Source organism: Enhydra lutris, unplaced genomic scaffold (assembly GCF_002288905.1).
Source record: "Enhydra lutris kenyoni isolate GAN:26980312 unplaced genomic scaffold, ASM228890v2 scaffoldscaffold16, whole genome shotgun sequence".
Classification (NCBI taxonomy): domain Eukaryota; kingdom Metazoa; phylum Chordata; class Mammalia; order Carnivora; family Mustelidae; genus Enhydra; species Enhydra lutris.
The window spans coordinates 34,446,458-34,459,870 of record NW_019154100.1 but is presented as its reverse complement, the minus strand read 5'-3'; the positions used below and the strand labels follow the sequence as shown (position 1 = coordinate 34,459,870).

Genomic DNA, 13,413 nt, shown 5'->3' with positions numbered 1-13,413 from the left:
TATATTTTAACAATTAAGCAATTAATCAGAGGTTCTGAAAATGAAACTAAACCAAATATTAACTTAAAACAAAAATCTGCATTCAAAAAGTGAGGTCAACTAAAATAAACTTTTAAATATAAACATCATTATTTCATTAAAAGTTAGGGGCCTTCCTCATAACATAGTTCTCATCTTTATGGCAGATGTTTTTAATATAGGGGCTTCCGATCTCTTTGGCAGAACTCTGAATGAATCCCCTGAAATGACATACCAAATCTGTGTGTCCATGCAAGCATTTTTCTGGTGAGAAGGTCCAAAGCTTTTGTTAGACTTTGAAAGAGTCTTTTATAAACCTTACTTCTCCCACCCCTCAAAACATTTTAAACTCTAGAAAAGAAATAATCTAATAACTATTTTTTCAGTTGACAGTGTTGAGTATGTATGTTTAAGCAAGAGAGATTATCCAATAATATTGTTGCAATTTGAAAACGTAGCTTGAAACTGTAAATATATTAAAGAGAATTTCAGAGTGATCTTAAAATTTTATATTCTTACTTATAATACTCTATAAAATGTTTATTTAATTTTATCCTTGGAAGGAGGAGGCAATCATTTAAATATAAAGAATTTATCATATAACTTGCACATGAAAAGGGCACCAACTAACCAAAAGTAAACACTGTCATCTTGATTTTTATTTAAAGAACTCCAAGAAAATAGAAGACTCCAGACAATAGGCTATGTTTTGAAATTTGCTTTTAAATTCAAAATTTAAATATTAAAAATCTCTACATCATAAACCTGCGTAAGTCTTTGGGAAACAAAGACTTACATGCCTTCAACTGTATCATATCTAAGAGAACAAAAAAGAGAGACTTAGAACACTTACAGTAAACCACACTAAAAGCAATAATTAAAAGCAAATTCAGAGATTTTACAATTGAGTAATTAAGGTCTGTGCCCTAAAAAATTGTTTATGGCAAAATTTATTTATTTATTTATTTATTTATTAAAGATTTTATTTATTCATCTGACAGACAGAGATCACAAGTAGGCAGAGAGAGAGGAGGAAGCAGGCCCCCTGCTGAGCAGAGAGCCTGATGAGGGTCTCGATCCCAGGACCCTGGGATCATGACCTAAGCCGAAGGCAGAGGCTTTGACCCACTGAGTATGGCAAAATTTATTAAAGCTAATTAATTTCTTTCCCAAAATTCTATTAGTAATTACTATACCAAATCATTATGAAAATAAAATGCTGTGCAATTATCTTCTGACAGCCTGCTCAGATTTCTAGACCTATTTAAATATGTGTACTTTCAAAAAAGTTTTGCAGAATTTCATATTGAGATACTTTAAGTTGTTCAGCCTTGTCAAACTATTTGACTCCTGACCAAATGAAATGATATTCCAGTGTTTAAAAAAGATAGTCATATATATATATATATATATGTTTAAAATGGATTTTTTGAAGCCTCTCACCAGTAAACATCTTTCAAATCCCTTTAATTTTTAAATTAGCCCCTCACTTCTAGTCATCTTTATTAAAGTGTTATTTAAAAAACTGTAATACAAATTTACGCTTACAATGTAGAAAACACAAAGAAGGGTCATTTTTTTCATCACATTAAACATTTTTTTCCAAATAAAACTTTTTACTAGACGGCTGCAAAAAGCATTTAATTATATTATAGCCTAACTGCTTTTTAATGGAAACTTCTTTACACACATAGATAGGCTAAAGCTTATACACTTAAATTTCTCTGAGAAATTTAAAACAACTCTGCCAAAGAAATGAAAAGGCCTGGTAAAAGAATAAAAGGAAACAAAAAGGTGTAACATAACCTGCATATCTCGCTAAATCCACAAAGATTTAACATAACTCCTTCTAGGGATCACTTTAAAGGGTTATAGTTCCTGAAAGCCACCAGATGACTCACCCTTTCATGTGACAAATAGCAAAATCACAATAAGGACCACACAAGGCTGACCTAGTAAGGTTCTAACAGAGGTTGTATTATACAACCCACATTTTAAGTATAACAGAAGACAACCACATTTCACTTAGATTATGTGTGGTCTTTCCTGAAGAACACATTAAACAAACACATTCACATACTTTTTCTCCAATGGTTAGTAAGGCCACTATGTACACAGACATGTAGCAACTTTCATACAAAAATTTTCAAAGGAATTTCACTTAGATTTCAAAGAGCAATAAAAATTTCCGAAATTTTGAGAAAAAATACCAACACTTCATTTTGCCAAGTGAAAGCATTAGAGCCAAACATAAAACAATACTCATTATATTTTCATGAAAGGACACTTTAACAAACAGTAAAAGATACAATTGAATAAATATAATTTTTTGAAAAAACTTCGGAAAATTTCAGAAAATTGTCTTTATTTCTCTTTCAATGAAAACTGTATTTTACCAAAAGAGTGCAGAGAATCAGCTTTTGGAAACCTGTATTTTCAGTCATTTCTAGGAATCTGTTATCCACAAAAGTTTCCCCAAGCTTACAAATGGAGAAAACTATACAAAAAAGAAAAATAACATATGGGAAAGAGGTAACAGGGTATGCCCAACTTGGAACAAGACACCAACTGTCATGACTGGTGCCAATGATAGACAACAGTTCATAAAAGAGTCGCCAATCAAATGTGATTTTAAGTAAAAAATACAAAAGAAGACCACGGAAGGAAGAACTTGAAGAAGCAGGTTTATCAATACCAATACTAAATAAATAAATAAATAATAGTAAGTTAACCTTCCCCTTATTGGAGGGTCACCTTCCTTTAAGAGATCTACCATCTGGATATTGCTAATTCTTCTTCCTTTTCCTTTACAACCCCTTGTTGAATCTTCTTTGACCTGGAACTTCACCTCCCTTTCTTTACTTCCAATTGCCTACCACCCTCCATACTCTCTAGTCAGGGATACACAAGATACAAGATACACACTCCCTGAAGATTTAACAAGTATTTAAATTGGTGACTTGATATTTTCTTTGCCAGATACAGACAATACCTGAATAGCTGCTAGAAAAATGCCATCTTCCAGATTTGGCCTTGAGGCAAATTAGTATTTGATGAGATAAACTCAGCTACTTTCCAGATTTTTACCAAATCTGCTCCTTGGTTTCTTTCCAGCTTTACTGAGATATAACTGATATATAATACTGTATAAATTTAAGATGTACAATGTGATGTCTAAATCTTATTTTAGCATCCTTCCACAATAAAATCATTCTAGGACCACTAACCTAACAGAAAGGTACATTTTCAGATATACAAACCAAATATCTTTACCCACTATTCAGTTTATTCTACAGTCCATCCAAAACTGCCTCAAAAAATTAAATTTAAGATTCATTAATGGAGTGACTGGGTGGCTCAGTTGGTTAAGTGTCTGCCTTCAGCTCAGGCCATGATCTCAGAGTGCTGGGATCAACTCCTGCAATCAGGCTCCCTGCTCTGTGGGGAGTCTGCTTCTCCCTTTTCCCCTGCCATTCGTTCTCTCAATCTCTCTAATAAATAAATAAAATCTTTTAAAAAAATAAAAAGATTCATTGACCTAGTTTACTACCTAGTGCTTAATTGTGATTAACACTTTGTAGAGTATAAACAGCCATACAAAGATTAATAAAACTAAATTGTTAAAGGATTTGTATATGTATAAATATTAGATGAGGGCAATTTAAAAAACAGGTCCACTAGCAATCAGTAGATAAATGACCTTATGATCAATTTTATTTCTTCCTCAAATTGCCTGCAGATGCTATTTAGAGACCACACAAAGTGATAAAATGACCACCTTTCTTTTTTAAGGACCAGAGATTGTCTAGGTCAGTGGTCTTCAAACTGAGGTCTCTATTTATACCAAGTATTCCAAGAGTTACTTAAGCCTGTGCAATTTTAAGAGACTCAATTTCCAGATCCTCAACTTCCATACAAAGTCTTGCCTAAAGTGATCTGCCTGAAAATTTCCAAGTTACAGAAAGCCCATTTCTCACTTTACAGAAGGAAGACCTACTCCCTCCTAACCAGCCCTTATCTGAGATGCACTGTGCCAGGTGTATCTGAAGGTGTGAAAACCTCCAGGTGACAGGAGAGCAATCTGCTTCAGTGATTAATCAAAGTACTATAATATAATCCCACAGTGTGTCTGTATCTCCCAATATTAAACATGCTTCTATTAAGGGCTACCTGTGATATAAGAAATGCAGTATTTGGGTCCATGCAGGGATGTTCTGAGCTCAGATTCATAGTAGAGGGAGGTGGCTGGACAAGTGGCAATTTTTGTTTAATGACCCTGCCTCTTCCATTCCAAACCCCCCAACAACCTCAACCTGTCCCTGTCAAAATTATCAAAGGACACATTGCTATGGAGGGAAGAGTCCCTTGAGAGCAATACAACTAGAATATCACTAAGAAGCCTAAACTCACATTTATTTTTATCACATATTTAAATAATTGCCATTCTTTTCAGTTACTCAGGGATGAATCCTAAGCTTGTAGCACTTTAACATCAGCTAAAGCACCTTAAGTTGTTGATACTGATTTAAACAACAAAAAATTCAGCTGAAATGCTTTATGAAATTGCTAACATTTTCAAGATAATATAAGATACAATCAACAGATAAAACTTCCAAGTGACTTCTTCCAGATTCAGCGAGTTATTCAATAAAGTAGTAAAAAGCTAATGTAATAAATCATATCAATATCTATTCTAATCATGCCATTCTCCATTTGGTTCAATCTTTAAAGATAATTTTCTACTTACTATTAACACAAAATAATATACTAACTCCTAGAGCAATTTGCTTTTTAGCAGTATAAACATTTTCATCATTTTCATAGACAAAGTCTGAACATGATTCATCTCATTAAGAAACACATTTCCAATAGTATTCTATTTTTTACATTTCTACCTGGGTTATATAGTTTAACTCAAGTAAACCACACTGGAATTCTATTTATTCAAAAGAATTTTTTTTTTAAAGATTTTATTTATTTACTTGACAGAGGGAGAGAGATCACAAGTAGGCAGAGAGGCAGGCAGAGAGAGAGGAGGAAGCAGGCTCCCTACCGAGCAGAGAGCCTGACGTGGGGCTCGATCCCAGGACCCTGGGATCATGATCTGAGCAGAAGGCAGAGGCTTATTAACCCACTGAGCCACCCAGGCGCCCTATTCAAAAGAATTTTCAACAACACTGTATGGTTTACTATTTTTCTCTGAATCCAATAGCAGAAATACCGCAATAGCACTATTTTAAAAGCCTTATATTTGAAATATGGAAACAAATAATTATTTGTAGGACATGAAAAAATGTGTAGAAGGAAAAAAATCAAACATTAACTGCACACATTTAATGAATAATAGGAACTGACAGTACACATTTCCTTTTCACATATAAAAATTACTGGTGGCTTTAACCACTCATGTTTTTCTTCTAAACAGTTAAAAAGTCTGTAAGCTAGTGAAATGCATTTAAAATGGATTAGGAAATTATGAACAATATTTACTATGATGGATCCTTATGTTTTTGTGCTAAATAAAGTTGTCTGATATAAATTTTGCTAAAAAGAAACAGATAAAAGTCCTTTACTCATGCACTGAGCTTACTTCAAATAGAATCTTGTATTTTAAATATAAACACATTGTTGAAATATTAACCAAATAAGTTTTTAAAACAGCAGTAACAAATTCGTAAAAGTAAGCATTTTGCAAAGCATACACTGACGAATCACCTGTATCAAAACCAAAAACTGTTACAGGGTGCTTATTAAAAATGCAAGCTCTCAGGTCCATCCCACATCTACTAAATCAGAATCTCTTGCAGATCATTGAAACCAGAAAACTTAGGAATTGATCAGTAAAGTTCCTCAAATATAAGCATGTTAATAACATATGGAGAAATTCAAAGTTAAGTAACAGTATGAGAAGAAATCTAATTCAAAGAGTCTATGACTCCAATATCATTAGAAAAATATAGAAGGAAATAAACATAGAATTAGATCTAAGATCAGTTTTAAAAGAGAACTGTTTGTGACTGCCAGTCACTCTTAATGCTTTGTTTGCTTTCTTCTGGAATCTGAGCCATTGTGGAGACATAACTGAAAAAGAAAAAAGGAACACTCTTCTTTTCCATTATAAGGAATGCTGACCACTATAAAACACGATACTATACTGCTACTTTACAAAACTTGCCCTCTTCATTATTTGTACAGAGGATCCTTCAGGATTATCCTCTAATAGTAGATAACATCTGGCTACAAACGTACACACATTGTTAAAATGGTCTGCATAACACTTATGATCTTTAACAGTCCCTAATAAAGGAAAAATGGAGCACAGGTACTGTTACCAAGAATTATACAGGCCTACTCACAGCCCTCCTCACACATCTCATTTTCCTACCCCACCATAAACCACCATAGCTTGATATATATACTAGCTTAGGAGGGTAAAGCTACACACTTGTCAGTCACTCACCCTACCTTAACAACCAAGAGAAGAAATCTAAACTCAAGCTAATTTACTCCCTAGAAATACAGAATAGGAATGGAAAAGGTAACCAAGACTACAGTCACCTAAATATTGCTTTTGTTTGGTCCTGTCCCTTGTTTCTATACAATGTTACTGAAAACTCTGCTACTAAAATGGTTTATTCAAAACAGACATAATAAAAGGTAAAAGCTCTGTATTTAGTCTCCTTAAAGAGTGTATAGAATGTTCATCTTAAAAGTAAAATGGGTTAAGAGATCTAGGTTGTAACCGTTCTCTTCCCTTAAAAAAAAAAAAAAAAAGTGTACTTGCACCCCTACATTTATACCAGCATTATCTACAACAGCCAAGATATTGAAGCAGCCCAAGTGTCCATCCATAGATGGACATCCATGTCCATTGTAATACATACAAATGAATGGATAAAAAATATATTTAGGGGTATATTATTCAGTCATAAAAGAATGGAATTTTGCCATTTGCAACAGTAGAGATGGAGCTAGAGGATATAATGCTAAGCAAAGTCAGTCAGTCAGAGAAAGACAAATACCTCATGATGTCACTCATATGCAGAACTTAAGAAACAAAACAAATGAGCAAAGGGAAAAAGACAATAAAAGAGAGATTGAGAGAGATAAACCAAGCAACAAACTCTAAACTACAGAGAACAAACTGATGGTTTACCAGAGGAGAGGTGAGTGGGGGGTTGGGTGAAATAGGTGATGGGGATTAAGGAGTGCACTTTTCATGATAACACCGGGTGATGCATGCGATTGTTGAATCACTGTATTGGACATCTGACATGAATATAACACTGTATGTTAACTAATTGGAAATAAAATAAAAACTTTAAAAATGTATTTGCAAAAGGAGCCATTTGATTTCTAATTGGGGATCTATTAAATGTGTGGTGTACAAACATGATGGCAAATGACCAGAAGAGAATTCATGGCTCTTTCACCTAAGGAACAAGGTAATAAAACACTTCCTGTGGCAAACAGTAAAATATAAAACTGCCAAAACAAAGCTTAACAATAATAAATTTCAGCTATTGTGCATAAAGAATATTGTCCCAATTTCCTATTGAGTAGCCAAGAAGAATTTGATGAAGATGAAACAATATGATTACTACATAAATGATACCTTTTCTGGAGGACATAATGTATACTTACTTGGTAAGCTGCCCTTTATTCTTGTTATTATCAACTCCATTATAAGTCACAGCTGCCAGTTTTCTGCTCCGGTAGTTCTCATAGTGGACATTATTAGTGACATCTTTCAAGTCCTGCATGTGTGTTCTGTCATAAATAAATAACATATGAACAGTTTGCTTCTATGAAAAAAGCTCTGATTTAATTCAAAACTTTATCAAAACAAAACTTCTAGACTTAAAACAAGCAAAAGACTATTCTTAAGGAAGAGAATTCCTGTCTTCATTTACGCTCAAGTCAGAGCAAGATACAACATGCTAAACTTGAAACCAATGGATAGTCAGGTTCCAAATGAGATTTTAAGAGTTCTAAATCTTCTCAAAGCAGTTACTAAAGGATGGCATTTCCTCAGAAAAGTATTTATAGTATATAGTATATATTTTATTTTACTAGAGAAAGGAGATTAGCTCTTGCCGAAACTCTTAAAACCTATAAGAAACTGGTTGTCTTTATTATTAGTTGAGTTTTTAACTAAGGTAACACATAGGAACACTTTAGATTACATAACAAGTTGAATTCAAACTGAGGAAAATAATTTAAAGTAAATCTGTTTCTTTAAACTGTTCAGTGAAATGAATTTTACTCATGTATTTCTATCACATATAAAATCAACACATATATGAAATAAATAACATAAAACATGAGACAATTTCCTCATTCCCTGAAGATTCTAGAAGCTAAAGACACTCTGAGCTGCTCTATGATATCCTTTACCAAATCAGGGAAAGGACACACCTGGAGGGGCAGTACTCTGTATTGTCTGATTCTCCCTTTTCTCATATCATCCATGCCTGCCTCCACCATCCTCCACCTCCCTTACAGAAAACAAACAAAAAAGTGTACTGTTTCTTTTTGTTTGCTTGTTTGTTTTAAAGTAGGCTTCACACTCAATGTGGAGCCCAGCACAGGGCTTGAACTCATGACCCTGAGATTTAGACCTGAGCTGAGATGGAGTCAGACGGACACTTACCTGACTGAGCCACCCAGGCGCCCTGAAGTGTGCTGTGTTTTTACTCTCTCTGATATCCAGAAAACATTTACTATTACTTTCCCTTTGTGAACAGAATGTGATTTTCAATTACTCTAATTTATCTCCTATTAATAGACAATTTCAAGCAGTTCTCTGATAGTTGACTCATCCGATGGAGTACTTTAAGTCCGGGGTTTCCAACAAGTCTCATGTTCATTTATGCTCTGTTCCTTGATGAATTTATCTTCTCCATGGCCACTATTTCTTTCCACTTCAGTCAAGTCAGGCAGCTCCTTATTCCTAGCATATCCACCTGGCTGAGACTGAATAGCTCATGCTAATTTGTCACTGACTCTTCAAACTTAAGAGTGCCATTACTTTGAAAGCTCTCTTTCCAGCCTTGAAATCAAGTCACTCTAATCCGTGACAATTTTCTCCTTGGTTGTCAGCCATTTTTTGGGTTAGGGTCATAAAACCTCTTAAGTTTTACTGTAAGCTCCCTTTTATAAGAAGCATTTTTGCCATCACTTCTTGTATTCTTGATACAGATAGCACATAATAGGCCCTTAAGGGGCACCGGGGTGGTTCAGTTGGTTAAGCATCTACCATTATCAGCTGAAGTCATGATCCCAGGATCCTGGGATTGAGCCCCTCATCAGGCTCTCTGCTCAGTGTGCTTCTCCCTCTCCCTTTGCCTGATGCTCTGCCTACTTATGCCCTGTCAAATAAATAAATTTAAAAAAGAAAAAATCTTAAAAAAAAAAAATGGGTCCTTAACCAGTAATGAAGTATTAAAGCTGAGGTAAGATAAATATTTGATTTTCTGGAATAAATTACTGTTACCACCTTCTCTAAGTAGAGAATAAAAACAATAACTGTATAAGTATAAATTAAGTATTTTGTAATTTTACATATAGATTACCTCAACAATGAATCACTGAAAAATCACTAAAGGACCTGAGGTGGAGCATTTAATAGCTGAAATATAAGATGCATGAAATAAAAATAAGGTGGACTTACTCATTGTTTAAGCAACTTTTGTTAATGCCATCTAACATTTCAGACAATGAAAGATTTTTTTCCTTTCACTAAAATACCCTTTAGAATTACCTACTTCTAATTATTTTGCTCTATTTCCACTTATTTAACATGCTTCACTTTATTTTTTTAAGATTTGACTAAGTCCTCCACTCTTTTTTTTTTTCTTTTTTTAAGATTTTATTTATTTATTTGACAGAGATCACAAGTAGGCAGAGAGAGGGGGAAGCAGGCTCCCTGTCGAGCAGAGAGCCCAATGCGGGGCTCAATCCCAGGACCCTGAGATCATAACCTGAGCCGAAGGAAGAGGCCTAACCCACTGACCCATCCAGGCACCCCTCAGTCCTCCATTCTTAAAATCAGTAATTACCAATAGTTTTCTCCAGTTTCAGGAACTTATTTGTCTTTTCCACGTCCCCCTGCTGATATCATAGCCCTCTCTCTTCTCTCCTTTTGTTTTCTTTCTCTATTTGATTTCTACACTGTCCATCACCACACCTTGAAAATATCTGTATCAAGTTTTCTTCATTTCCATTGTCTTCTTTGGTTTGTCTACAACAGCTGGTTCTCTTAATGAGCAAAATGACACTTCTCTGAACTTGGGTCTTTCACAGAAGCAACCACTATTCCTAACTGTAATCTGTAAGATTTCAATTACTTAGAATTTATAGACATCTGGAATACTGGTGTTGCTATTTCCTTCCTTTCAGGATTTATTAAATATGTACTAGGTGCTTTTAAAGACATGAGCTACATTAAATATATATCTTTCTTACCTCGACTCCAAACTTACAAGAAAAAGTGATAAAATATTCTTAACCTTTTCATTTTCTTTTAAGGCTTTATTTATTTATCTGTGAGAGAGTGAGAGACAGAAAGTGGGAGACAGGGAAAAGGGAGAGGGAGCCCTCCCCTGAGCACAGAGCCCAATGTGGGGCTAACTCCCAAGATCCTGGGATCATGACCTGAGCCAAAGGCAGATGCCCAACTGAGACACCTAGGTGCCCCAAGCTTTTCCTTTTCAGACTATAATACTCTTCAAGAATGTTTTACACACTTAAATGTAAGAACTATAAATGAAAACTTGTGAGAAGAAGCAAAGTAAAACCACCTAGCGTAAGTGAACATTTATGCTTTAGGAAAGAAAAACAAATGTGCTGCAGCAAATTGAACAAATAAATTTCTTATTAAGTAAAATCATCTAAACATCTACCTTAAGTAGTTGAAAGCAAAGTCTTCATCCTACTCATTAATAAAAATATTAAACAGGATCACTCCCAATCTCACAATCATCACTGAATAACTGTATTTATCCTAATCTATGTTGACATCTTTTCTATGAATCCTTTATGACTCAATCCATGAAATATACCACTTACTCTGAATTCTTTTAATACATCTAAGTATTCATTTCATAGCACATATCTGTTTTCTATTATGTAACTTCAGAATTTTTTGTATTTTCATACATGCACAACTGTCTTGCAGCTTTCCTATGCTTAATCTTCCGCAAGCATGGCCCATTTGCTCTGTACTCCGTTTATACTAGTGAGTCCTACTCACAAGCTGCCAGGCTATGCACCTTCAAATGTTCAAAGTCTCGCTTCTGGGTCAGTAACTAGCCTTCCCTTCTACAGTATTTTAGCTATGCAGGCAATTATTGGTTGCAGCATATTTAAAAAACACGCAAGACAAAGTTATAGAATACCACTGTATCAAGGACTGGGCAAGCTACATGGGGGATTTAAAATTGAGGAAAAGAACAGTATGAGAGAGAATGCACTGACAAGTAATATTCATAAAACATCCCCTACATATATATTGTTGTACGCAATTATGAGTTCTTTTGAAGTCACATCTTAAGAATGGAAGAGAAAGGGAACAGTTCATAATAGAAAATGAAATGCTATATTCTCAAAGCTGAGACAGATGACGTCCCTTTCGTCTGCATCCGTTCTCTCACTGTGTGAGGCCTGGCAACCCCAATTGCTGAATCAAGCCTATCATCTACTTCCTACCAAAAATACCTGGTTATAAGCTTCTTTAAGAAAGACTAATAACAGGGCAATCTCTTTGATTTCACAATTTACTCTGATATTTAGTATACCTCTTGAGGTAGCAGTTTGACTCACTTAAATTCACCCCCTCACTTGTAAGAATAACCTTACTGTTCCATAACTTCCAAATATCATCAATAGGCATGTTAATACTTCCACACAGATAAAGATACTCCTGTGTATTGGGAAACTGGAGGCTGAAGGGAATATGTGGTGGAGGCCTGGAGAAGCAAGCAAGATGGGGGTGGAGGGCAATGGGGGAAGGGCTATGAGGTGGCAAGAGGAAGGAATTTATCTCAACACGAAAACACTAAAGTTCATTTTGATGCCCTTTCTGTTTCTTGCCCACTAATGTCTCTGGTTTCCTCTTTGCTGTTTCTTTTTTAATTCAAGTCCCAGTCCTCTAATCAGGATTAGCTTAATGTCCTAGTCTCACATCTCACAAGCTTTCCTTCTCTTTCATCAGCTGCACAAGGTATAATTTAGGAGTAATGTTTTTTCACCTAGGAGAAAGATCAGTTTTGGTCACTGTGTTCCAGAAACAAAATTGCCCCTCTTGCCAGCTCCAAGGCTGTGTACCTTTTAACATTCAAAGTCTAGCTTTTGACTCAAAACCTAGCCTTCCCTTCCACAGTTTTCCTAAATTTTTCACATGAAAGAGCAAAAGCTTCTTCCTTTCCTTATCTTTTACTATTAACAATAAACAGACCCATTTTCCCATACATCTCTAGCAATAACACACCTTATTTTGTATTTTTGCTGACAACTTTAAAACCTTTGCAAAATAATTCAAGTTATCTCCAAGCAATGTTTACTTAGTGTTAGAATGAAGGTATCAATTTCAAGTAGCTATATTTATAGAAGTCAAAAAGTAAATCTAATTCTAACTTTATTTTCAGAAAGAAAAACACTTGTTTTCATCATTGCTCAAACTTACCTTATCAACATATTTCTTAGAATTGTAAAATCACAATGTTCACCATTTTCAACTATATAAAAAAACAAAACACATACATTAGTTCTACTAAGCCAAGTCTTTTCAAAGGAAATTTCTCAGAATATTGTAGGAGTAACAATGAGAGAATATGCAAAATTTCATTAACTTTTCATTAGATCAAAACTTTTCATTATAGTTTAAACACTATAACATAGTACTTAACTGAAGGGCATGCCAAACAAGGGTACTATAATATTATTTATTGTAGTGTAATCCTCAATGATAAAATATACAAACCTAATAAATGAGCTCATCAGAAACAATCTTGAAATTCTGAAAGGGGAGACTGTATATTCACTTGTAAGAGAATGTATTTATTCCACAATAAAATATATCTTTTTAAAGATTTTTTTATTTATTTGACAGAGACGACAAGAGAGGGAGTGAGCATAAGCAGGGGGAGCAGCAGAGGGAGAGGGAGAAGGCGGCTCTCCACTAAGCAGGTAGCCCAGTGTGGGGCTCGTTCCCAGGACCTGGGATCATGACCTGTGCCAAAGGCAGACGTTTAACCACTGAGCCACCCAGGTGCTCCAAAAAATGTATTTTAAAAGCTTAGTGGGCGCCTGAGTGGCTCAGTGGGTTAAAGCCTCTGCCTTCAGCTCAGGTCATGATCTCAGGGTCCTGGGATTGAGCCCCACATTGGGCTCTCT

At 34.9% G+C, this 13,413-nt stretch overlaps 1 protein-coding gene across 5 annotated transcripts in view; it reads right to left on the bottom strand.

The window, feature by feature from the left end:
- LOC111147230 (septin 7) overlaps positions 1-13,413 on the bottom strand; it is a 109,058-nt gene that overhangs the window by 9,018 nt on the left and 86,627 nt on the right. For all 5 annotated transcript variants that reach the window (XM_022503142.1, XM_022503138.1, XM_022503139.1 and 2 more), the window contains exons 10-11: positions 12,704-12,755; positions 7,663-7,788 (exon numbers count right to left, since the gene is read on the bottom strand). In XM_022503142.1, coding sequence (XP_022358850.1) covers positions 7,663-7,788; positions 12,704-12,755 — 178 coding nt within the window. The remainder of the gene's footprint in view (positions 1-7,662; positions 7,789-12,703; positions 12,756-13,413) is intronic.